We start from the raw sequence: 22,673 nt of genomic DNA on the forward strand, positions 1-22,673 counted from the left end.
AAATGAAGAACTGTCATGAACCATTAAGCAAGAGGAAAGAGCGTCTCAAGAGTAAGAAGTCATTCTCTGCAGGTTGATGCGTAGTTGGGAGGTGGGGTGGGGGCCATGGATTATGTGTACTACTCTGCAGGACAGTTTTTACTCCACTTCTTTCTGGCTGACTTGACACAAGCAACAACCCAACAGAAAACCAATGCTTCTGAGAATGGCTGCAAGTTTTTATGTGCTGTCTTTTGAGGTAAGAAATCAAGGCTGAGCTCTTCTTTCTCCTAATTCTCAGGAAGGAGGAAGGCAGATGTGAGAACACTGGTTGGGTCTATGTGCTACTGGGCAGCATCACTGTTAAAAGGTCAGCACACAGATGCGAGATCACTTTTCTGCTTCTTTCATGTGACTGAAGTGGTTGAGAAGGTTGTCACTCCCCCCTGCACCCCCCACACCCCCGCAGTAAGGGATAGCCAGGGCCAAACCTACAGCTTGGGCAGAAGAGGCCAGGGCAGGTGTCCAAGGCCAGATCAGCAGTCAGCCAGGGCAAATGGGCTCGCTCTGGTTACATGACCTGGGGCAACTGACAGAAAGGAGTGAAATGTGGGGAAGATCTCAGTGTGTTTGAGAACTGGGGAGATGAAAAGGGTTCATTCTCATGGCCAACTTTAGTTTGAAATAATTTAAGCTTAACTAGATTCCAAAAAAACAGTATTTCCACCTGAACCAGCTGGGTTAATTCCAGTCTTCTACCCTGGAGTTTGGTGCCCAAGTCCTAGTTAAGAATCAAATGTAGAGTCCTTTTGTCGTCCATTTGTCAGTGCAAATATTTAAGATAAATATTTCTCCCAGGGACCCTGTAGACTTGAAAACAGTGGCTATAGATTGAAGACAATTTTGATATTCCAGGGATCCCTGATCAGAATAATAAGAAATTACCATAATTTCTCAATTTCTAGCACCACACAAAAATGTCTAGCACCACATCTCACACACACAGACACACACACACACACACACACACACAGGTGTGGGCTTACCTACTTCTCAGAAAATTGCACAGATTCAACAAGAAAGAATAAATAGTAATGAATATGTTCCTTAATGGCTGGCTGGTGAATAATAATAAAATGTTAACTAAAACAAAAACAATTTTTATATTTAAAACCACTATCACCCCTCACCAAATATTTAAGTGATAAAGTCTAAACTGACAGAACAGCAAATTAGTGCAGTCCTTTGGGAGGGAAATATGGTGATGCATATTAGGAAACAATCCTCTTATTTGTTGCTTTCTTTTTCTTAATGACACAAAAAACAAAATTAAAAAAGGCTATGTTTGATAAATCACAATACATTCTTACAATGAATACTATGTAAACACTTTAAAAATGAGATGCTTGTGTGAGAACTAACTTTGAAGGAGGCGCAAGGTATTTACAAATTATTCTATTGAATGATAGCTAGTATTTGTGCAACACCTAGGTACTAGGGCTGTGTTGTCTGCTTGTACACCTGCTGTTTTAATTTTACAATAACAAGGTAGGTGGCATACTAACCTCATTTAACAAATAAAATGGAAGTGGAGGCTTAAGTTTATTATCTATTATCACTGAGGGAGGACATAGCAGAATTATGATTTAAAACCATAAAAAAACCTTGATTTCAGAAACTACACTTCCACTCACTGTGCCAGTATACATACTTTTGAAAAACTCATTTATTTAATATGCATCAATGTTACATTTCTTTAATATACAACAATGTACATAATATCAACGTTATGTATTGAATATACATCAATGTATGAGTTCACAGCTCTTATCACTAAGGATTTTTGGGTTCCTTTAGTAAATTTTAAGAAAACTGTTATGAATTAACAGTATAGATGATACAAACATATGGCAAAAGTAACAAGGAGGCACTCCAATGACTGAAAGTTTGGACAACAAAACTCTCACCTTCTCGGCCGGGCATGGTGGGTCATGCCTGTAATCCCAGCACTTTGGAAGGCCGAGGCGGGCGAATCACGAGGTCAGGAGATCAAGACCATCCTGGCTAACACGGTGAAACCCCGTCTCTACTAAAAATAAATAAAATTAGCCAGGGGTGGTGGCGGGCACCCGTAATCTCAGCTACTCGGGAGGCTGAGGCAGGAGAATAGCTTGAACCCGGGAGGCAGAGGTTTCAGTGAGCCAAGATCGTGCCACTGCACTCCAGCCTGGGTGACAGAGTAACACTCTGTCTCAGGAAAAAAAAAAAAAAAAAAACTGGGCTGGGCGCAGTGGCTCACGCCTGTAATCCCAGCACTTTGGGAGGCAGAGGCGGGCAGATCACAAGATCAGGAGATCGAGACCATCCTGGCTAACATGGTGAAACTCCATCTCTACTAAAAATATAAAAAATTAGCTGGGCGTGGTGGCGGGCGCCTGTAGTCCCAGCTACTCAGGAGGCTGAGGCAAGAGAATAGTATGAACCAGGGAGGCAGAGGTTGCAGCGAGCCGAGATTGCACCACTGCACTCCAACCTGGGCGACAGAGCAAGACTCTGTCTCAAAAAAAACAAAAACAAACAAAAAAAACTCTCACCTTCTCAAAAGGCACTTTCTTCTTTACATGCTACAATACTGTATGAAATTTTCACAACAATTACATATTACCCCAAAGAGGTTTTTTGAAAAAATAAAACAACCCCTCCTGAAACATTTTTCAAGTAAAACAAGAGTAAAAACATAATGTGTACCCTCAGAAACTGGAAACATCCTTCATATCTAACAATAAGAGCTAAGTACAGTTATCAACTTGATTAAATGGTCCTTAATCATTAAATTAATGAGTATAAGAAAAAGAGATCATAATATACTGCTGATTATTACAAGAATCTGAGTATACATACACCATATACCACGATAAAGTCTCTTTAGACCCAAAAGTAAAGGTGAAAAGAGAAATGAAAACAGGGATAGATGATATAAGGCTTTTCCCTCAACTAATTTACTCTAATACTACCTTTGTAATACATGTGTTTAGAACAAAACAATGCCACAATAAGCATCTAGGTTAAAACTGTTATCAGACAGGCAACTCCAGAATAAACAGATACAATATACTCCTTGATGGAAAGACCTGCTAGTGAGAACTGACTCCTTCCCATATTCATCTATAAATTTAGCACAATTCTAATCAAAATCTCAGTGGAATTTGTCTTACAACTCAACAAAATAATTCTAAAATTCACCAGAAACAGTAAATTCATGAGAATAGCTAAGAAAAATTTGAAAACGAGCATATTTGCCCTATCAGATATCAAACTTCTATAAAAAGCCATGGGGGAGGGGTGGTAATGGAATAAACACAGACAGACCTGTCACTGGAACAGAACTGAGAATCCAAAGAGGCCTTATGTACGCAGGAAAGCCTTGAGGCATCTGAAATATGAACAAGTCAATGAACTGAAAGAGGCAAAAGTCTATCCATTTAGGAAAAATTTAGATCCCCACCCTTACACTAGACACAAAAGGAAATTCCATACAAACTAAAAGAGCTTAGTGTGAAAAAATTTTTTTCACATAAAATATATGAAAAATTTTAAAAGATAATCTTGGGATGGTAGAGATTTTGCTAAACCAGAAAAAAAAAAAAAAAAAAAAAAAAAACTATAAAGAAGTGAAAGATTTTCAAGTTGAATAATGAAGAATTTTTTTAAGTGAAAGATCTGACCACCTAAGTTAAAACTTCTATATAAAGACACCATAAACAAAATTAAAAGACTAATAACAAATGAGGAGAAAATGTGTAACACATATAACAAAAGATTAACCATTATGATATCTAAAGAACTCCTATAAGGCAATAAGAAGAAAAGATAAACAACCAAGAAAGGGAAAAAATGGGCAAAGGTATGAACAGGCAATATCCAGAAGAAATGCAAAATTTTTGTCTGTACAAAAATTATGTTGTAGACTCATGTAACACCCAGTAAACTACATTCTAGGAGATTAAAGAAGTCATGTTTTTCAAGACTAACAAATTACATGCATTTACACGATATCAGAATGGGAAATGCCTGTCTGAACTTGAATCTACAGACAAAAATTACCAAGAAAAAATCATTGAAATTATCATAGACTTCAAAAAACCTTTGTACTAGCATTTGTCTAAATCAATGTGAAAAATTCTAAAACTTATCCAGGCAGGAGAAGAAACACAGTTAATAAAAACATGAAAACCTCATTATTAAACAAGGTGATTATAAATTAAACGATAAATTTTTTTTAATGTGAAACCATCAAATCTTGCTGATGCTTGGGGAAAATGCAAATCAAAACAGTAACATTACAGTTTTCATAAATTATATTGGCAAATATCTAATAAATGAGAATGCCCAATTTGGGAAGGGCACAGGGCACCCAACATTCTCTTACATTACTGGTGGAATTTTTAACAACATGGGAAAACAGTGGTAATATTTTCTTTTTTTTGAGACAGAGTTTCACTGTGTCGCCCAGGCTGAAGTACAATGGCATGATCTCGGCTCACTGCAACCTCTGCCTCCCCAGTTCAAGTAACTCTCCTGCCTCAGCCTCCCAAGTAGCTGGGACCATGGGTGTGCATCACCACGCCTGGCTAACTTTTGTATTTTCAGTAGAGACCGGGTTCACCACGTTGGCCAGGCTGGTCTCAATCTCCTGACCTCAGATGATCCACCTGCCTCAGCCTCCCAAAGTGCTGGGATTACAGCCACCGTGCCCAGCTGTGATATGTTAAGTGAGGAAAAGACATATTAAACATACAGTAAGGGCCGGGCGCGGTGGCTCAAGCCTGTAATCCCAGCACTTTGGGAGGCCAAGATGGGCGGATCACGAGGTCAGGAGATCGAGACCATCCTGACTAACACGGTGAAACTCCGTCTCTACTAAAAAATACAAAAAACTAGCCGGGTGAGGTGGCAGGCGCCTGTAGTCCCAGCTACTTGGGAGGCTGAGGCAGGACAATGGCATAAACCCGGGAGGCAGAGCTTGCAGTGAGCTCCAGCCACTGCACTCCAGCCTGGGCGACAGAATAAGACTCCGTCTCAAAAAAAAAAAACCGTACAGTAAGATCTCAACTATGTTCTAAAATAATAGTAACTATGTTTTATGAATACCTTTATGCCAGACACCAGGACTGTTTACATGTACTGGTACACTTCATATTGACAATAATGCTATGAGTTAACACTATTATTACCCTCATTTTATGGAGAAACAAACGGAGACACCAAGAGATCAAGTGATAGAGCCAAGATTTCATTCAACTCAGGTTGACTCTAGAGTCCAAGATCTTAACCACTAGCACAATGTACAGAAATTAATCAAATTCTTCAAACACAGTGGAGCTGAGTATACTGTCTATTGTAATTCCCGATTTTGTCATAGATTTTCTACTACTTTACTTCTCAAATACAAGTTTTTAAAAGGATCAGTAATCACAAGACAGCAACAGTGTCCCTGAAATTCCCCTAGATATGCTAACTACAAAATAAAACTCATAAATCATAATTCAATAGCTTTAAATATTGTAGCATAAGAACATTTTTCTAAATGAAATTTTATGTGCATCTATAACATAAGAAACAGATTAGGCTGGGGATGGTGGCTCACGCCTGTAATCCCAGTACTTTCGGAGGCCGAGGAGGGCAGATCACGAGGTCAGGAGGTCAAGACCAGCCTGGCCAACATGGTGAAACCCTGTCTCTACTAAAAATACAAAAATTAGTCGGGTGTGGTGGTGGGTGCCTCTAATCCCAGCTACTCAGGAGGCTGAGGCAGGAGAATTGCTTGAAACTGGAAGGCAGAGGTTGCAGTGAGCCGAGCTCCTGCCACTGCACTCCAGCTTGGGTGAAAGACCGTTTCCAAAAAAAAAAAAAGATTAAAGCAGTATTTTATTCTATCAATGCATTTTAAAGCTCAAATGTGGCCGGGTGTGGTGGCTCATGCCTGTAATTCCAGCAGTTTGGGAGGCCAAGGTGGGTGGATCATTTGAGGTCAGGAGTTCGAGATGAGCCTGACCAACATGGTGAAACCTCATCTCTACTAAAAATACACACATTGAAAAAATTAGCCAGGCATGGTGGCACATGCCTGTAGTTCCAGCTACTCAGGAGGCTGAGGCAGGAGAATCGCTTGAAGCTGGGAGGTAGAGGCTGCAGTGAGCCAAGTTGGCACCACTGCATTCCGGCCTGGGTGACAGAGTGAGACTCAATCTCCAAAAAAAAAAAAGCTCAAATGTATAACATATATAATGAGAACAATAAAATTCTTCTGATGAACACCAACATTAAATTATGGATGATTGGGCAGGCTTACGTCAAATTTGTTTTGTTTTGATTGCATGGTATCAAGAAAAACCTGATTCACAAAGATGAATAGATGATAAAGCATGTTTTGCAAATAATAATGTTTTGTGTGTGTTTTTTAAATAGTACATTAACGCTATCTAAGGATTTAATTATATCTGTCCAGAGGTTTTAAAAGTAAAATATTTCTAATTAATTCTGTAATAGTGTTAAGGAATGAATACTTTGTAGTCATAAACTTTTTGGTAAAAAATAAAAACTTTACAATATGTACTAATCCTGATATATCCATTAAGCAGTCATGTTATTGCATAATGCAATAGTTCTAATGGTACTGAATGTGCTTATATAATGTTACATGTACAAACAAGTACTAGCCTAAAATTTCAAAGTATCAACATAAAGCTACAGTTTTACTAGTCAATAACATTTTTATCCTTTCTAACTCTGAGGAAGAAAAAAAAGGAAAGAAAAAATTTTAATTAAAAAATAAAATGGCATTTTAAAAGTTTCAATTCTACACACAAAGTGAGACACTCTATTCCAAGGATTGTTGTCCTGGGTGTGAGCATTATAGATAATTTACATTTTCTTCCTTTTGCTTATTTTCTCTCATATATTCTAAATACACTGCTTTTTTATTTTATTATTATTTTTTTGAGACGGAGTTTCACTCTTGTTGCCCAGGCTGGAGTGCGATGGCGTGATCTTGGCTCACTGCAACCTCCGCCTCCTGGGTTCAAGCAACTCTCCTGCCTCAGCCTCCCTAATAGCTGGGATTACAGGCATGCACTACCATGCCCGGCTAATTTTGTATTTTTAGTAGAGACAGGGTTTCACCATGTTGGTCAGGCTGGTCTCGAACTCCTGACCTCAGGTGATCCTCCCGCCTCGGCCTCCCAAAGTGCTGGGGTTACAAGCGTGATCCACTGTGCCCAGCCTTTTTTTTTTTTTTTTTTTTTTTGGTTTGAGATGGAGTTTGCTCTGTCGCTCAGGCTGGAGTGAAGTGGCATGATCTCAGCTCACTGCAACCTCTGCCTCCCAGGTTGAAGTGGTTCTCCTGCCTCAGCCTCCTGCCTCACCCTCCTGAGACTACAAGCATCCATTACCATGCCCAGCTAATTTTTGTATTTTTAGTAGAGACAGGGTTTCACCATGTTGGCCAGGCTGGTCTTGAACTCCTGACCTCAGGTGATACACCTGCCTCGGCCTCCCAAAGTGCTGGGATTACAGGCGGGCGCCACTGTGCCTGGCCAACTTTTTATTTTAAAATTACTATAATTATAAACCACAGGAATTTACAAAAAAGTACACAGGGAGGTCCCAAGTACCCTCACCCAAATTCCTCCAATGTTATAACTTATGTAACTCTACTAAACTGTCACCATCAGGAAACTGACCTTGGTACATTCCCTAATTTATTCAGGTTTCACCAGTTTTGTATGTAAAATGGGACTTGAGTATGCTAGGATTTGTATGCAGTATGTGATTGGTTGTATGAAATTTTTAATCACATTTGCAGCTTTGTATAATCACACCTGAGATACAGAACTTTTCCATCCCTACACAGCTCCCTCATGCCACCACTTTATAACTACACCACCCCTCATCTCCCATTCCTAACTCCTAGCAACCACTAAATCTGTTTTCCATCTCTGCAGGTTTGTTATTTCAATAATGTTACATAAATGTAATCATACAGTATGTAACCTTTTAGGGTTCTCACTTGTTTTCACTCAGTATAACTCTCTTGAGATAACTGGTGGTACAAATCAGTTGTCTCTAATATATTAAAATTTAGCATGAGATGCATTTGAGTGTGTATAAACATTTATAATATTTTAAAGTTTAAGACATTAAAATATGAATCAAAGGTATATGAAATCCCTGTTTCATTGACAGAGAACAGGGATTCTGAGATACAAATTTTGAAAACTGATAATCTAATACAAGCCTAGTACAATGTAGTACAGGTTGAATATTCCTTATCTGATACACTTTGAAGCTGAAATACTTTGAATTTGTGATTTTTTCAGATTTGGGAATATGTGCATTTAACCGGTTGAGCATTCCAAATCTGAAAGTCCAAAATCCAAAACTTGGAGTGCCAATATGACACTCAACAGAAATGCTCACGGAGGCACTTCAGATTTTGGATTTTCAGATTAGGGATCCTCAGCCTGTACAAGAACTTTATAGAAGAAAAACCCAGGACTCAGTGCTACGTCTTATCACTGTTTACAAGAGTACATGGTTTACAAGAATGCCTGGTTTTGTACTTGTTACGACCAACATCTAGATTCTGGTTCTTTCCCAACCCAGTTGAGTATGTTACATTCAAATATGACCACTTGCTATTCTTCTCAAATGACCACAGTTTGCTACCCTTTCAAGTTCTTCCTAATGACAGAGGAAACAAACTCCTCTTAAATTCCCAGATCTGTGTGGTGCTTTAGCTAGCACCACACGTCAGGTCCAATTCTCCTGTCTTTATATGCAGCAGGTCCACACAACAAGGCCTCCCTCAGAAAAAGCTACCCCAACCTAAGACAAATTCAAACAAACTCTTCTCCCTCCCCCTCCCTCCATGTGCCCAGAACCCCTTTCTCCTTCCTCCCTAGGCTAACCTGGTAAGTTTTCCGGATAGCTCACTCCACTATCTGTTAGCTAACTGGGTGTGACAAACCACGTCCTCACACCTTAAAAGGCAAACACTCCAGGAACTTACTTCTCGAATACCAACACCTTCACAGTAATTTCCCCGCCTTTCCAAAAAGTGCTCTAAACAGGTAAAAGCTATAATACAAACTCTATATATTTTTGTCATACAGATACAAAAGCTGGCACTATTGTTTGCATATTTTAAAAATCTGGTTGATATGGTTATCAGTCTATCAATATTAGATCTAAGTGGAATTTAAAGTAGTGGTAAAAGGCTGGGTGTGGCAGCTCAGACCTGTAATCTCAGCACTTTGGGAGGCCAAGTGGGAGGACTGCTTGAGGCCAGGAGTTTGAGACCAACCCAGGCAACAAAGTGAGACCTCGTCACTATGAAAAATAGAAAAAATTAGCCAGGCATGGTGGTAGGGTGTGCACCTGTAGACCCAGCTACTCAGGAAGCTGAGGTGGGAAGATCACTTGACCCAGGGAGGTTGAGGCTGCAGTGAGCGATGACTGCACCACTGCACTCAGCCTGGGGAGACAGAGTGAGACAATGTCTCAAAAAATGAAAGAAGAAAGAAAAGAAAAGAAAGGAAAAAAAGGAAAGGAAAGGAAAGAAAAGAAAAAGAAAAAACAAAAGAAAAGAAAAGGAAGGAAGGAAGGAAGGAAGGAAAGAAGGAAGGAAGGAAGGAAAAGGGGAAAGGGGAAGGGGGAAGGAAGGAAAAAGAAAAGGAAGGAAGAAAGAAAAGAAAAGAGAGAGGGAAAGGAAGGAAGGAGGGAGGGAAAGAAGAAAAAAACAAGGGAAGAAAGGAAGACAGAAAGAAAGAGTAGTGGTAAAGAGCTTGGACTCTTGAGCCAGACTGCCTGGGTTAGAATCAGGCCTCTGCCACTGTACTACCTGGATCAGGAGTTAGTCAGTCTGCCTGGCTCAGTTTTCTCATCTGTAAAATGGTGATAAAAGCTACCTGCCTCATGGGACTGTTGTGAGACTTCAATAATATATGCAAAACATTTAGAACACTGCCTAGCACACAGTAAGCATTATCTGTAAGTATTAACATTTATCTCTACTACAGTCCAGATTCACTTCCTTGTGATATTTCTCTATTCCTCTTGGACTCTTTTCAGTTCAACCTGCTTCTGAAATTTCCATACCAAGAAACAATGATAATGTTAAGAATTTTATTTCTGAAATTCATCCTAGTCAAAATTACTAGAACAAATTCTCTTTTATGTACTAGCAGTTATTAACATTTCACTAAATATGAATATAAGCATTTAAAGTATGGGAGCAATGGAACAAATGCCAAGCAAAAAGCAGGCTATCAATCAGGACACATACGTGATACTCCCATGTTAAAAACAGGGAAGAATCATATGGTCATATGGATGTCTGTCTATGTGTCAAACGGCTCTGAAAAGTTTCACAGCAGTCTACTGAGAGGGAGAACTGTCTGTTTGGTGGAAGGGATATGAAGGAGACTTTTCACTGTACATGTTTTTTATTTTTTATATTTCAAATCTGAAGCAGTGAATGCATTACCTAGACAAGAATTTAATTTTTTTTTTTTTTTTTTGAGACAGAGTCTCACTCTGTCACCCAGGCTGGAGTGCAGTGGCGCGATCGCGGCTCACCGCAACCTCACCTTCCCGGTTCAAGTGATTCTCCTGCCTCAGCCTCTCCAATAGCTGAGACTACAGGTTTGTGCCACCACGCCTGGCTAATTTTTTTTGTATTTTTAGTAGAGATGGGTTTTCACCGTGTTAGCCAGGATGGTCTTCATCTCCCGACCTTGTGATCCACCCGCCTCAGCCTCCCAAAGTGCTGAGATTACAGGCGTGAGCCACAGTGCCCAGCCAAGAATTTAATTTTTAAAATGGGGGTGCAAAGGAGACTTTAAATAAGTACTCTGGAAGCCAAGTGTCAAAGTCTCAATTTGCTACTACCTGTGTTATCTTGGGCAAGTCACTTAACCTCTGAGTCTCAGACAAAGCAAGAAGCAGTAAATACTTCTAGATTCTTTTAAGACAGAGTTTCCCTCTTGTTGCCCAGGCTGGAGGGCAGTGGCACGATCTCGGCTTACTGCTACCTCCGCCTCTCAGGTTCAAGCAATTCTCCTGCCTCAGTCTCCTGAGTAGCTGGAATTACAGGTGCCCACCACCATGCCCGGCTAATTTTTTATATTTTTAGGAGAGAAGGGGTTTTGCCATGTGGGCCAGGTTGGTCTTGAACTCCTGAACTCACCCACCTCAGCCTCCCAAAGTCATGGGATTACAGGCGTGAACCACCATGCCCAGCCCTGGGTTATATTATAATTCTAAAAGTTTTATTATCTCAGTGGGGTAGTAAATAGACGGTACTTTTTTTTTTTAAGATATGGTAGAGATAGTAATCCAACATTTTGTAAAACAAGGCAACTTTTTTGTGGACTTGATTTTCAAATGCAGTGGATCCTTGAAGGACATGAGTTTAAGCTGTGTGGGCCCACTTATATGCGGATCTTTTTCAACCAAATGCAGACCGAAACCTGCATTTATGGAGGCCCAACATTTCATATTCAGGTTCTGCAGGGCCCACAGTGGGGACTTGAGTATGCCAAGATTTCAGTAGGAACAGGGGTCCTGGAACCAATCCCCTATGGTACATGTCATACCATATGTATGTATATGTATAGGACCTATATATATACCAGAGGACAGCCGGACTATTTTTACAGTTTTAAGAAACATATATTTGTCAAGCCCATTAACCTTTCCAGATTATTTGTACTATTCTTACATAGAAACCCTTCTTAGAGGAGGTCTAATATATAGAAAATACCTACATAGAATATTCTGCACATTAGGGCCGGGCACAGTGGCTGATGCCTATAATCTCAGCACTTTGGGAGGCTGAGGCGGGCAGATCACCTGAGGTCAGGAATTCAAGACCAGCCTGGTGAACATGGCGAGACCCCGTCTCTATCAAAAATACAAAAATTAGCTGGGCATGGTGGTGGGCGCCTGTAATCCCAGCTACTTGGGAGGCTGAGGCAGGAAAATTGCTTGAACCCAGGAGGTGGAGGTTGCAGTGAGCTGAGATCATGCCACTGCACTCCAGCCCGGGTGACAGAGCGAGACTCCATCTCGAAATAAAAAATAAAAAATAAAATATTCTGCATATTAGTTTCTCTTGCACAACTTCAAAATTATTTTAAATGAACACGTCTTTATACTACGCCATGAAGTCAGCAATAAACTACATTAAAACAATTAATGTTTAAACATATGAGTATGTACAAGAAACTAAAGGCATTTATTATCAAACACTGAAAAAAAAGAACATCTCCAATCAATGGTAACAGCTATAACTGAGGACAGGCTTTATTTCAGGAACATACACGTATCACTTTTCATCATAACACTAACCTGGCAAAGTAGGTTTTTTTGTTTATTTTTTCTTTTCTTGAGACAGGGTCTCTCTCTACCACCCACGGTGGAGTGCAGTGGCACCATCATGGCTCACTGTGGACCTCAGCCTCTCAGGCTCAAGTGATCCTCACACTTCAGCCTCCCAAGAAGCTGGAAATACAGGCATGCGCCACCATACCCGGTTAATATTTGTATTTTTTGTAAAGACTGGGTTTCGCCCTGTTGCCCAGACTGGTCTGAAACTCCTGAGCTCAAGAGATCTGCCAGGTGTCAGCCTCCCAAAGTGCTGGGATTACAGGTGTGAGCCACTGCACCGAGCCCTAAGTAGGTGTTAAAATCCCTATTTAACATAAGAAACTGAGGCACCAAGAAGATAAAGCCACAAGTCTAAGAACTGGGAGAAGTGGAAGCCCACTCAGATCCCTTAGATTTGAGCTCAGTGTACCAAACCAAGGGAGTAGGGAGGGCTTAACTTAATGTTAGCTGGCAGGCAGATGCAGGTTTGCAGCAGTTTTCACCGATTTATGGGAAAATTGGGAAAAAGTAAGGACACGAAAGTATAGACGAGGTTTCACCATGTTGGCCAGGCTGGTCTTGAACTCCTGACATCATGATCCACCCGCCTCGGCCTCCCAAAGTGCTGGGATTACAGGTGTGACCCACCATGCCTCAGCCTTCCACAGTGCCGGCTTCCCAAAGTGCTGGGATTACAGGCATGAGCCACTGCACCCGGCCAAGAAAAGTCAATTTTAAGCATTTAAGCAGGCCAGGCGCGGTGGCTCACGCTTGATTCCCCAGCACTTTGGGAGGTAGAGGCGGGTGGATTACCTGAGGTCAGGAGTTCGAGACCAGCCTGGCCAATATGGTAAAACCCCATCTCTACTAAAAATACAAAAATTAGCCGGGCATGATGGCAGGTGTCTGTAATCCCAGCTACTCGGGAGGCTGAGGCAGGAGAATCACTTGAACCTGGGAGGCGGAGGTTGTAGTGAGCGGAGATCATGCCATTGCACTCCAGTCTGGGCGACAAGAACAAGACTCCGTCTCAAAAAGAAAACAAAAACTTAAGCATACAGTAAGTACTCTTTCCATGCTCCAATGTTAAAAGATCCATTTATTACAGACTACTTGTTTCGAAAACAAATCTAAAATTGGTAATAATTCTGCTTAAATTCCATATTAAATTAGGATCAAAAGTTATTTTTAGTTCTTGTTTCTTAAATACTTGAAATGTGCTGCTGCATAATGTTTTCCTTAAATATTTATTCATTCAACTAACTTTGGGTGGAAGGTACTTGTAAGTTTAAAAGTCCTTTCTGAAAGTGGAAATAACAATGTTTGCATAAAAGACACTCAATGGTTTTCAAAGGGTATCTGGGAGTCTAATCAGCCTATTAACTTTGTTCTGAATAACCAACAACAAATGTGAGCTTTTTGTCACATCTACGTATCTTCCCCTGTAAACTGATACCTACATTTTAAATGCATTTTTTAAATGTTTCATTTGGCCCTATGATAATTATTTCTCCTCTAAAAAGCGACAGGATTTCGGTTTAAGAGCAAATGAGACAGAGTATCTGGTCCATGAAAAAGACTAAGTGGAAAGATCAGCTCCCTGAATTTTGTAACCAATAACAAGACAAACTCCAATGCTACCTTGTTCATATAATCAACAATATGTGAGTTGAAATAAACTAGTGAGCTACACATTTCTGATACATACCAATTTACCAATCAAAAGGAGAGGAAGAAATCGCTCAAATGTGCCTACTGTTAACAAACATCTAAATATCAGACATAGTCTCTATTAAAATCGTAACCTATACATTTTGAAATCATTCCTTCGACTTGTTATTTTTTTAATCGCCCCATTTAAAAAAACAACAACAAAAAACAGCAGCCACTTTTAAAATGTAAATTCCCCCCTTTTTCAAAGTAACTTGTCTAGGAAAATTTAATGCATTAAAATAAAACATAACAGACAAACCAATTACATTTAAAAAACCCAAAAAACTAAAATGATTAGTAACACAAACCAATCGCTCCAGTTTAGCAAAGGGTGTGTTTTTAATCTGTTGTGGGTATCCTATTATACTAATAGGCAACAACGTTTAAAAGTCATCCCAATGCCTAAAACACCACCATACACATAACATACTGGCCCTTTACTCCAATGAAGCTTGAACTAGACCCAAACTCAGACCATTTTCCCCTCCTGGCACACTGAAATATACGAGGGAGAATCCAAGAAATCAGATATGTTAACTGCTGGTATCTTCCTCCAGAGTAGGGTCAAATTCGTGTTTGCCAGCAAATGTCACCGTCCCAATAAGTCTGCAAATTCTCACTAGCGCTGGAGTACAAAGAGGCCTGACCACGGAAACACCTGTCCTAGCACCAGGAAGACAGTGGGAAACGCAACCCCCCTGTCTCCGCGCCGGCCCCAAAGCCTCGGCTGCAGCGATCGGGGGAACAAGAGGTGGCCGCTCGTCTCGCGGGTGCGGCGGACAGTGTCCCACACCCCCGGCCCGCCTCCCGAGAACCAGGAAACCTGTCAAGACGGCCTGGACCCACCCTCCGCAGCCCCTTCGCGCTCCTGCCCAGCCCGGCCCCAGCCCGCCCGACCGCTCCGCGTCCGCCCCGGCCTCCCGGCTGCACTCTGCCACCTCATCCCTCCCGGCTGCCTCGCGGCCCCGCCACCTCCTCCCTGCGGCCTTGGCTCAGGCCACCCCCCCGGGCAGGAGCGCCCCGCAGCCGCCCCTCGCCCGGCCCCGACCCCGTCGGTCCCCCCACGGGGCGGGGGGGGTCCCCGCTGCCCCCAGGCCTGAGCTCCCGCCGCGCGCTCCCCACCCCCAGACTCCGCCCTCGCCCCGCTCAGCCGCTCCCGGCCCACTCCCCCAAGCCGGCTACCTGGAGGCAAGGGCGGCGGAGCACTTCACCCAGGGCCCCAGGTCGCAGAGGGCCCGGTGCTCGGGGTCCCGCTCCTTCTCCCGCTCCACGTGGTAGGCGTAGATGGAGAGCAGAATCCCGGCAGCGCACACTGCATACCGGGCCACCCGCTCCCACCGCGGCACTGACACTCTCAGCAGGACGGGCGCCGCCATCTTCCCCCCGCCGCCGCCGCTGCCGCCGCCTCCTCCCTCCGCCTCCACCTCAGCCGCCGCCGCCCGTCGGGGCCCGACCCAGCCGCCGCCGCTGCCGCCACCGCCTCCGCCGCCGCCGCCACCACCGCCGCCGCCGCCGCGCCCCATTGGCTCGGTCGCCTGCTCCGGGCCCCGCCCCCACAGGAGCGCGGCCCAACCGCCCCGAAAGGAGTGAGGCGGACGGGGCGGGGAAGGCGCGCGCGGGCGTGGAGGGAGGGGGGGTGGAGTGCGCAACCGCCCGGGAGGCCTGATCGGCCGGCGGAGGCTGAGGCGGCGCGGCGCGGGGCTGCGGGCGCGAGGGGTGGAGCCCGGGGTAGAGAGGGGCGGGGCAGGGGAGGAGAGGGGCGGGGCAGGGGAGGGGCGGGGCTGAGCGGGTCAGCGAGGGAGGGACTTAGAGGAGCGGTGTGAGGAGCACATTGCAAGGATGGCACTGTGGGTGACTGGGTGAGCCGTCGGCCCCTCCTGAGGATGGCAATCAATTGCCATCCTTTTTCCCTTTTTCGTCGTTATCACTTGATATTTCTGACCCAATCTAAATCAACCCTGGCCAATGCTTGGAGCTCCAGAGCCACGCTTCTGTGACCTAATCTTCCCACCACTACCTCTGTGGGACTCTGTTCGACCTGTACAAAACTTTTTTTTTAATGTGCAAAACTATGTTTTAAATTTAAAAACTATTTTTTAAAACATGATTTATGGACCAGGTACTGTTGGCTAACACCCGTAATCCCAACACTTTGGGAGGCCGAGGCAGGTGGATCACCTGAGGTCAGGAGTTCGAGACCAGCCTGGCCTACATGGTGAAACCCCGTGTCTACTAAAAATACAAAACACAACAACAAAAAAATTAGCCGTGTGTAGTGGTGAGCACCCGTAATCCCAGCTACTGGCGAGGCTGAGGTACGAGAATCGCTTGAACCCAGGAGGCGGAGATTGCAGTGAGCCGAGATCGTTCCACTGCACTCCAGCCTGGGCGATAGAGTGAGAGTCTCAAAAAAAAAAAAAAAAATTTACGAATGCCTTGCTTCTCTGTAAGCTGAATTTGAGGTGGCTTACCATAAGTCATAAATATAGAAAAATATAAAGATGAGCTAATACAATCAGAACGAAGAAAAAGAAAAGTCATAATAAAATGAAAGGCCAGGAATAAGAACACAGATAAGCAGGCCATAGGAGCTTACACAGTTATTAAAATTGCGTTATAAATTTGGCTCTGAGCTTCCCGGTGGCCAAAACTAAAAGGAAAACAGATGTATGTGCTTTTCTCAGTGTCTTTAAGAAGAAACACAGTGTTCTTGGAGATTTTCAGTTTCCCTGGTTGCAGCTTTCAATTTTTCAGGGGCATTATATAGTGATTTTGAGTAATAAGCAATATCTTTGTATTCGTTATCTATTGTTGGGTAAAAATCACCCCAAATTTAACAGCTTAAGAAACAATACATTTTTTTCCCTCACAGTTTCCATGGGCTAGGAATCTGGGTGAGGTTAGCTGTGTCCCCTGGCTCAGGCTCTCACGAGGATACAATCAAGCTGTCAGCCAGGGCTGCAGCTCTCTCAAGGCTTCAGATTCCTCTTTCAAACTTACTTCCACGGCTGCTGGCAGGCCTCAGGTCCTCTCTGGCTGTTGGCTGGAGACATCATTTCCTGTCCACTTGCACCTCTTGTTGAGAAGTGGCAGGCTTACCCCAGGGAGAGGGAGGGGAAAGAGGAAGAGACAGAAAAAGAAAATGAGAGTGAGATCACAGTCCTTTTTTGAAAACTAATCCCAGAAGTGACATCCCATCACTTTTACATAGTCTATTGCTAATTAGAAAATAGTCCCTAGGTCCAGCCAGGCGTGGTGGCTCACACCTGTAATGCCAGAATTTTGGGAGGCCAAGGTGGGTACAGCACCTAAGGTCAGGAGTTCAAGACCAGCTGACCAACATGGTGAAACCCCATCTCTACTAAAAATACAAAAATTAGCCGGACATGGTGGCACATGCCTGTAATCCCAGCTACTTGGGAAGCTGAGGCATGAGAATCGCTTGAACCTGGGAGGTGGAGGTTGCAGTGAGCCGAGCTCACACCATTGCACTCCACTTGGCTTACAAGGAGAAACTCCATCTCAAAAAAAGAAAAAAAGAAAGAAAAAGAAAATAGTCCCTAATCCAGCCCATGCTCAAAGGGAGAGGATTACACAGGACATGAATATGAGGAAGCTATCTACCACAGTCCTCAAAAACATCCTCACTCTGCCTGGGTGGGGTGGCTCACAACACTTTGAGAGGCTGAGGCAGGAGGATTGCTTGAGGCCAGCAGTTCAAGACCATCCTGAGCAACATACGGAGCCCTGGTCTCTGCAAAAAATATGCAAAACTAGCAAGGCATGGTGCATGCCTGTTGTTCCAGCTACTTGGGAGGCCGAAGAGGGAGGACTGATTGAGCCCATAGGGCTTGGGGCAGGGGTGTGGATTGAGGTTTCAATGAGCTGACATTGTCCCACTGCACTCCAGCCTGGATGACAGAGTGACACACTAATTAAAAAACAAAAACAAAAACCCAAAAACCTCACTCTACATCCTTAATGGTTTTAATAAATTTAAGTGGACTCCTGCAACCTCCCTTCGTATAGATTCCTTTACTCAGTTGATGAGATCTCTTGATCATTGGGCTTCTTTCATCAATAGGTCTGGGAGGTTTACCCATGCTATTGCAAATAGTGATTGTTAATTTTCATTACTGTGTAATAGTCCATTATATTAGATATCCACAATTTTACTTATCCATTCTACTACTGATGGACATCTGGCCCATTTTTAGCTATCATGAATTAAGTTGCTATGAACTTAATGACCTTTGATGCCTCATAAGCCCTCATTTATTTTTATTTTTAAATTTGAGACACAGTTTAGCTCTTGTTGCCCAGGCTAGAGTGCAATGACACAATCTCGACTCACTGCAACCTTCATCTCCCAGGTTCAAGTGATTCTCCTGCCTCAGTGTCCCCAGTAGCTAGGATTACAGGCATGTGTCACCAAGCCTGGCTGATTTTCTTTTTTTTTCTTTTTGTATTTAGTAGAGATGGGGTTTCACCATATTGGTCAGGCTGGTCTCAAACTCCTGACCTCAGGTGATCCACTGCCTCGGCCTGGATCTACAGGCGTGAGTCACCATAAGCCCTCATTTATTTATTTATTTATTTATTTATTTATTTATTTATTTATTTCCCTTTCTTTCTTTCTTTCTTTCTTTCTTTCCTTCCTTCTTTTTCTTTCTTTCTTTCTTTCTTTCTTTTTTTTTTTTGACGGAGTCTCACTCTATTGTCCTGGAGTGCAGTGGCATGATCTCGGCTCACTGCAACCTTTGCCTCCCGGGTTCAAGTGATTCTCCTGCCTCAGCCTCCTGAGTAGCTGGACTACAGGCATATGCCACCACACCTGGCTAATTTTTGTATTTTTAGTAGAGACAGGGTTTCACCATGTTAGCCAGGCTGCTCTGGAACTCCTGACCTCAAGTGATCTGCCTGCCTTAGCCTTCCAAAGTACTGGGATTACAGATGTGAGCCACCATGCCTGGCCTGTTTTTTTGTTTTGTTTTGTTTTTGTTTTTTTGAGATAGGGTCTTACTCTCTCACCCAGGCTGGAGTGCAGTGGCACGACCATAGCTCACTGCAGCCTCAAACTCCCAGGCTCAAGTGATCCTCCTGTCTTAGCCTCCTAAGTAGCTCCTGGGACTATAGGCATGGACCACTACACCCAGCTAATTTTCTTTCTTTCTTTCTTTCTTTCTTTCTTTCTTTCTTTCTTTCTTTCTTTCTTTCTTTCTTTCTTTCTTTCTTTCTTTCTTTCTTTCTTTCTTTCTTTCTTTCTTTCTTTCCTTCCTTCCTTCCTTCCTTCCTTCCTTCCTTCCTTCCTTCCTTCTTCTTTCTCTTTCCTTCCTTCCTTCCTTCCTTCCTTCCTTCCTTCCTTCCTTCCTTCCTTCCTTCCTTCCTTCCTTCCTTCCTTCCTTCCTTCCTTTCTTCCTTCCTTCCTTTCTTTTCTGCTAGAGATGGGGTCTCTTTTTGTTGCCCAGGCTGGTCTCAAACTCCTGGGCTCAAGCAATCTTCCCGCTTCAGCCTCCCAAACTGCTGGGATTAGAGACATGAGCCACCATGCCTGGCTGCTCCTTGTAGTTTTTAAATCACCTTTCTCTAATGACTAATGAATTTGAGCATTTTTTCCATGTGTTTTTTGACCACTTAGCTGTTCTCTTTTGTGAAGTGCCATTCAAGTCTTTTGCCCACTTTAAAAGATAGGTTAAGCCTGAGCAACATAGTGACCTCATCTCTACTAAGAATAGAAATTAGCCAGGCCTGGTGGTGCACACCTGTGGTCCCCCCTACTCAGGAGGCTTAGGCAGGAGGATCGCTTAAGCCCAGGAGTTAGAGGCTATGATCACACCACTGCACTCCAGCCTGGATGACAGAGTGAGACCCTGTCTCAAAATAAAAAATAAATTTGAATATAATTATATTTTTTAAAAAAGGTAATGGATTCTGTTATCATTTAATTATTGTCAGTACAGAGAAAATGCTCATTTTTAAAAACCTGGAGGAGGTGTGGACCAGTAAACATCATTTGTACACACAGGACCCCTGCTGACCCATCAGGCAAAAAAGAGGCCTCCACTGAGCAAGTCTACCTGTCGGATGCTATGTCATATTTACACTTCATGAGATCTGGGCAGGCACAGTAACTCATGCCTGTAAATCCCTGTCGGTCGAGGCAGGAGGATTGCTTGAGGCCAGGAATTCAAGGCTGCAGTGTGCCATGATTGTGCCACTGCACCCCAGCCTGGGTGACGGAGTGAGACCTTGTCTCCACAAATAAATAAATAAACATCATATGATCTGTACCAGGGTACAGGTAGGTGTTATCCCCACTTTTCATCCTCAACTCTGAGTTGAGTCATACATCAACTCTGATGATCTTTGCTTCCACTCCCCTTAAGTCATCCACAGGAACAGCTACTTTATATAGAAAAGTCAATCTCAGAGGGTTGAGTAACTTGCCCAATTACTGTAAAAGGTAGAGCTTCAATTAGCACCCAGGCCTGTCTGATGCTAGTATTTCCTCCCCACCCCTCTGTGTGGTTTCCCTTCATTTATTTTAATTTTTTTTGAGACGGAGTTTCACTCTTGTTGCCCAGGCTGGAGTGCAATGGCATGATCTCGGATCACTGCAACCTCCACCTCCTGGGTTCAAACAATTCTCCTGCCTCAGGATCCCAAGTAGCTGGGAATACAGGTGACTGCCACCACGCCCCGCTAATATTTTGTATTTTTAGTAGAGACAGAGTTTCACCATGTTGACCAGGCTAGTCTTGAACTCCTGACGAGGTGGCCTCCCAAAGTGCTGGGATTACAGGCATGAGCCACCGTGCCCAGCCTTGGATTCCCTTTAATAAATCACCACTCAATTTCATGTGGAGGCTCTGTTCATTCCCAAGATATAATGAGTGGATTATTTCCCTACCCACTTCCTCTGTTTTATCTATCAGTGTAATCAAGGGCCAGGGTCTTCCCTTGTTCTTGCCTCAAAGTGAAACAGAGGTGGCTTCCCTGTGCTCTGCAGCAGGCTAGTCCTAGGCTTAAATCCTGAAGTGTGCTGAGACTCTGCTGCACACTGCCATCCTGAGGCCCCTGTGATGTATCTCGACTGGGGTCCTCTCCTTCCAAGCTCCGTGAATCCCACCGCTGGGACCCTGGCCACCAGCCTAAACTTAGTCTCAGAGCTCAGTAACCTTCAGGAACTCTGAAGCCCGTGACTTCTCACACCCTTGCCATCCTATTCTTAGTTCTTTGTCTGTATTAACTCATTTAATCATGACAACAACTTTTGATGTAGAAACTATTTTTTTTTATGTTTTACAAATGAGGAAACTGAGGCTTAGAGAGGCAATATAGCCTGCCCAGAATCACATGGCTAATAAGTTGCAGAACTAGAATTCAAACTCCAAGTCTACCTCCTGGACCCCAGCTCTTGACCCCTGTGCTATGAGCTAATAGCACATGGAGGATTTTGATTATTTTCCTTAGCATTTACCACCATATAACATAATATGTATTATACTTACTTATCTTGTTTATGCTTGTCTCTCCCACTAGACTAGAAGCCCCAAAGGGCAAAAATCTTTGTTTTATTAACTGTGTCAGCATCTAGAATAGGCCCCAACCATAGAGTAGGTGCCCAGTACATATATATACACAGACATATATATACACACACACATATATATATATAATTTTATTTATTTAATTTTTGAGACAGAGTCTCTCTCTGTCACCCAGGCTGGAGTGCAGTGGCACGATCTCAGCTCACTGCAACCTCCTCCTCCCAGCTTCAAGTGATTCTCCTGCCTCAGTCTCCCGAGTAGCTGGGACTACAGGCACACAACCCATGCCCGGCTAATTTTTGTATTTCTAGTAAAGGTAGGGTTTCACCATGTTGGCCAGGCTGGTCTCGAACTCCTGACCTCAAGTGATCCACCCGCCTTGGCCTTGGGATTACAGGTGTGAGCCACCGTGTCTGGCCCCCATATATATATTTTGAATGAATGAATGAATGAATGGACACTCAAAAAATGTTAGCTACTAGTATTTTTACAGAAACAATAGGCCCATAGCAAATACCTTTTCCCAAATGAAAAGGAAGTCCTCACCACAGAGATTATTTCACCACTCCAGAAAAACAGACAAAAGCTTTTAAAAGAGTGTTTTGAGGCAGAGCACAGTGGCTCACGCTTGTAATCCCAATGCTTTGGAAGGCCAACGTGGGAGGATCGCTTGAGGCCAGGAGTTACCAACCAGCCTGGGCAACAGAGCAGACCCCATCTCTACAAAAAATAAAAATACAATATTAGCCAGGCGTGGTGGCACACGCTGTAGCCCTAGCTATTCAGGAGGCTGAGGTGGAAGGATTGCATGAGCTCGGGAGTTCAAGGCTACAGTGAGCTATGATCGCGCCACTGCACTCCAGCCTGGGTGGCAGAGAAAGAGCCTGTCTCTAAAAAAACAAAAGAATGAAATCGTGTTTTGCCCTCTGTTATCTGAAGTCCTTCTGCTTTCCTGAGGATGTCAGCGTCCACGTGGATGAGCATGCAATTCGCCTGACTCAT

General features: G+C 43.3%; 1 protein-coding gene across 1 annotated transcript in view; it reads right to left on the minus strand.

The window, feature by feature from the left end:
• Positions 1-15,608, minus strand: part of VKORC1L1 (vitamin K epoxide reductase complex subunit 1 like 1) — an 88,689-nt gene extending 73,081 nt beyond the window's left edge. Inside the window, exon 1 of the mRNA XM_030933139.1 lies at positions 15,304-15,608. Coding sequence (XP_030788999.1) covers positions 15,304-15,497 — 194 coding nt within the window. The 5' untranslated portion in view covers positions 15,498-15,608. The remainder of the gene's footprint in view (positions 1-15,303) is intronic.
• Positions 15,609-22,673: the final 7,065 nt, after the last annotated feature.

Source organism: Rhinopithecus roxellana, chromosome 6, assembly GCF_007565055.1.
Source record: "Rhinopithecus roxellana isolate Shanxi Qingling chromosome 6, ASM756505v1, whole genome shotgun sequence".
Classification (NCBI taxonomy): domain Eukaryota; kingdom Metazoa; phylum Chordata; class Mammalia; order Primates; family Cercopithecidae; genus Rhinopithecus; species Rhinopithecus roxellana.